Raw genomic sequence first — 2,425 nt, 5'->3', positions numbered from 1 at the left:
GCCTCTGGAGTGACGTTCCTCAGGGGAGAAGACTTCTAGAAGTTCCAGTTTTGTGGTCAGCTGCTCCGCTGCTTGCCGGGAGCTGGCCCCTCCCCCCGCTCTCTATTTTCCCGTGTATCGCCTCACTTCTTCATATGTCCTATCTTCCAGAAAGCAGTTGCTTTTCTGCTCCTAGAATTGCTGCTCTTCTTCTCTTCCAGCTCCTGTTGAGTTTATAGGTGCTCAGAATGGTTCCATAACTGTCTAGCTGAATTCCTGGGACCCAACAATACCCAGGTCACCTACTCCTCAGCCATCTTGCCCCTCCCATCCTCTCACCTTGTTAAAACATTGCCCAAATTTGCCTCCTAGCCATTCATGCCTGTGACCTCCCAGATTTCTTTTGTCAAAGCCTTGATAGGAATGGGCATTACTCATTTGATATCACTCTCTGGAGGTGCTTAGTGGCTCAGTCAGTTAAGTGTCTGCCTTTGGCTCAGGTCATGATCTCAGGGTCCTGGGATCAAGCCCTGCATGGGGCTCCTGGCTCAGTGGGGAGCCTGCTTCTCCCTCTCCTTCTGTGTGTGTGCTCTCTTGCTCTCTCTCTAGCACTTACTCTCTCTCAAGTAAATAAATAAAATGTATTTTTAAAAAATATCACTCTCTCCTGTGATGGGAGGAACAGGTCTATCTTGTCTCTGTTTTAGCCCCAAAACCCAGCACGGGGATGGCAGGCAGCAGGGGTTCTGTGTTTGAGAGTGAGGGAGTTGGAAGGAACACAGGTACTTTCACTGTTGAGCCCTAGATGAAGAGATTGCTGCTCAGAGAAACCAAGGTTTGTCCAGAGTAACAGCATAATTTGAAGTAATGTATTGCAAAGTGGAGTCTATGGGTCTCAAACTCAAAAGCCTACAAGGTCAGACAAATGGCTAAGTGCCAAGTAAGAGGAAAAAGGAGCACACATCAGGCTAAGTGTCAAGAGACCCTCAGGGCTAGAGATAATTTGGATAGGAAGAGACTGATCAACCACGGTATATCCTGTCTATAGGGAGGACAGATCTAGCCACATGGCTCCCTTATAGGAATGTGGGCCCCTGATGACAAGATACTCTACTCTTTTTTTTTTTAAAGTATACTCTACTTTTTTTTTTTTTTAAAGTAATCTCTCCACACAATGTGGGGCTTGAACTCACAACCTTGAGATCAAGAGTCACATACTCTACCAACTGAGCCAGCCTGGTGTTCCAGATACTCTACTTTTTAAAGAGACATGAGAAATCTGGCTTTTTACATTAGTTTTCTCAATTTAAAAATATGGGTATCCACTTTAAGTTAAAAAAAAAACAACAACAACTGTGTGGGCAATTTTTTGTGGGCATACTGTAACCCCTAGGTGACCAAATTTTTACCTTTGTTCCATACAGAGAGATAAATCTAAATTCTGAAAATGTGATTCCTAACAGTATTTACATCTAGAACAATTATGTCCTCTTTCATATTGCCTAAAATGTAAGTAGGGTCCCCCAGGAATTGTGCAGTGCCCAACTTATGCAAACGTATGTGGCAGCCCTGATATGTAACTCTTGAAGCTGTCACACCCCCCACCAGTCCAACTCAATAGAAATGCCAACACCTCTTGCCCCATGTCCACTCTATTCTCTGGACCGTGAGAAAAACCTTTCACCTGTCTTGGGCTCAAGAGCTGTGCAGCAGGGCCATCGAAGGGAAGTTCTAGTTATCATGACCAGATTTTCTCTGTCCTCTAGGGTGGTGAAATTCCGTCGCACAGGCGAGAGTGCAAGGTCAGAGGATGATGCGGCTTCAGGAGAGCACGAGGTCCAGATTGAAGGGGTCCGCGTGGGCCTAGAGGCTGTCGAGCTGGACGATGGGGCAGCTGTGCCCAAGGAGTTTGCCAATCCCACTGACGGTGAGAGCGCTCTGCAATTGGGACATCAGCCTGGACCACTGTCAGGGGCTCTGAGGTGCCAGGGTTACCACCCCAGATCGTGCTCCCAGAAGCATCTAGGGAAGGGACAGGTAGGAGGGGCCAGAGGGCTCAGAGGTGATGCTGGAAGTATGGGCTGACCCTACATGGCTTCCTCCAGCAGATAAGGTTACATCACAATCCCCACCAGTCAGCTTCATTGCATAACACACAGCTGAGGACCACAGCAAAAATGATGGTGATGGTGGTGATGGTGATGATGGTGATAATGTTGATAATGTTGGTGATGGTGATGATGGTGGTAATGGTGATGGTGGTGATGATGATGGTAATGATGGTGGTAGTGGTGGTGCGATGACAGTGATGATGAAGATAATGTTGATGGTGATGGTGCTGATGGTGGTGGTAGTGGTGGTGGTGATGATGGTGATGGTGATGATGGTGGTGATGGTGATGATGGTGGTGGTGATGGTGATGGTGGTGCTGATGGTGATGATGGTG

At 47.3% G+C, this 2,425-nt stretch overlaps 1 protein-coding gene across 2 annotated transcripts in view; it reads left to right on the top strand.

Annotated features, from left to right (window-relative positions):
- The window catches only part of SVOP (SV2 related protein), a 74,290-nt gene that overhangs the window by 21,307 nt on the left and 50,558 nt on the right, over nucleotides 1-2,425 (top strand). For both annotated transcript variants that reach the window (XM_059408628.1, XM_059408627.1), the window contains exon 2: nucleotides 1,746-1,906. In XM_059408628.1, coding sequence (XP_059264611.1) covers nucleotides 1,746-1,906 — 161 coding nt within the window. The remainder of the gene's footprint in view (nucleotides 1-1,745; nucleotides 1,907-2,425) is intronic.

This window comes from Mustela nigripes, chromosome 8, assembly GCF_022355385.1.
Source record: "Mustela nigripes isolate SB6536 chromosome 8, MUSNIG.SB6536, whole genome shotgun sequence".
Taxonomy (NCBI): domain Eukaryota; kingdom Metazoa; phylum Chordata; class Mammalia; order Carnivora; family Mustelidae; genus Mustela; species Mustela nigripes.
Note: the sequence above shows the minus strand (reverse complement) of the source record. Positions and strands in the feature narration are given on the sequence as shown.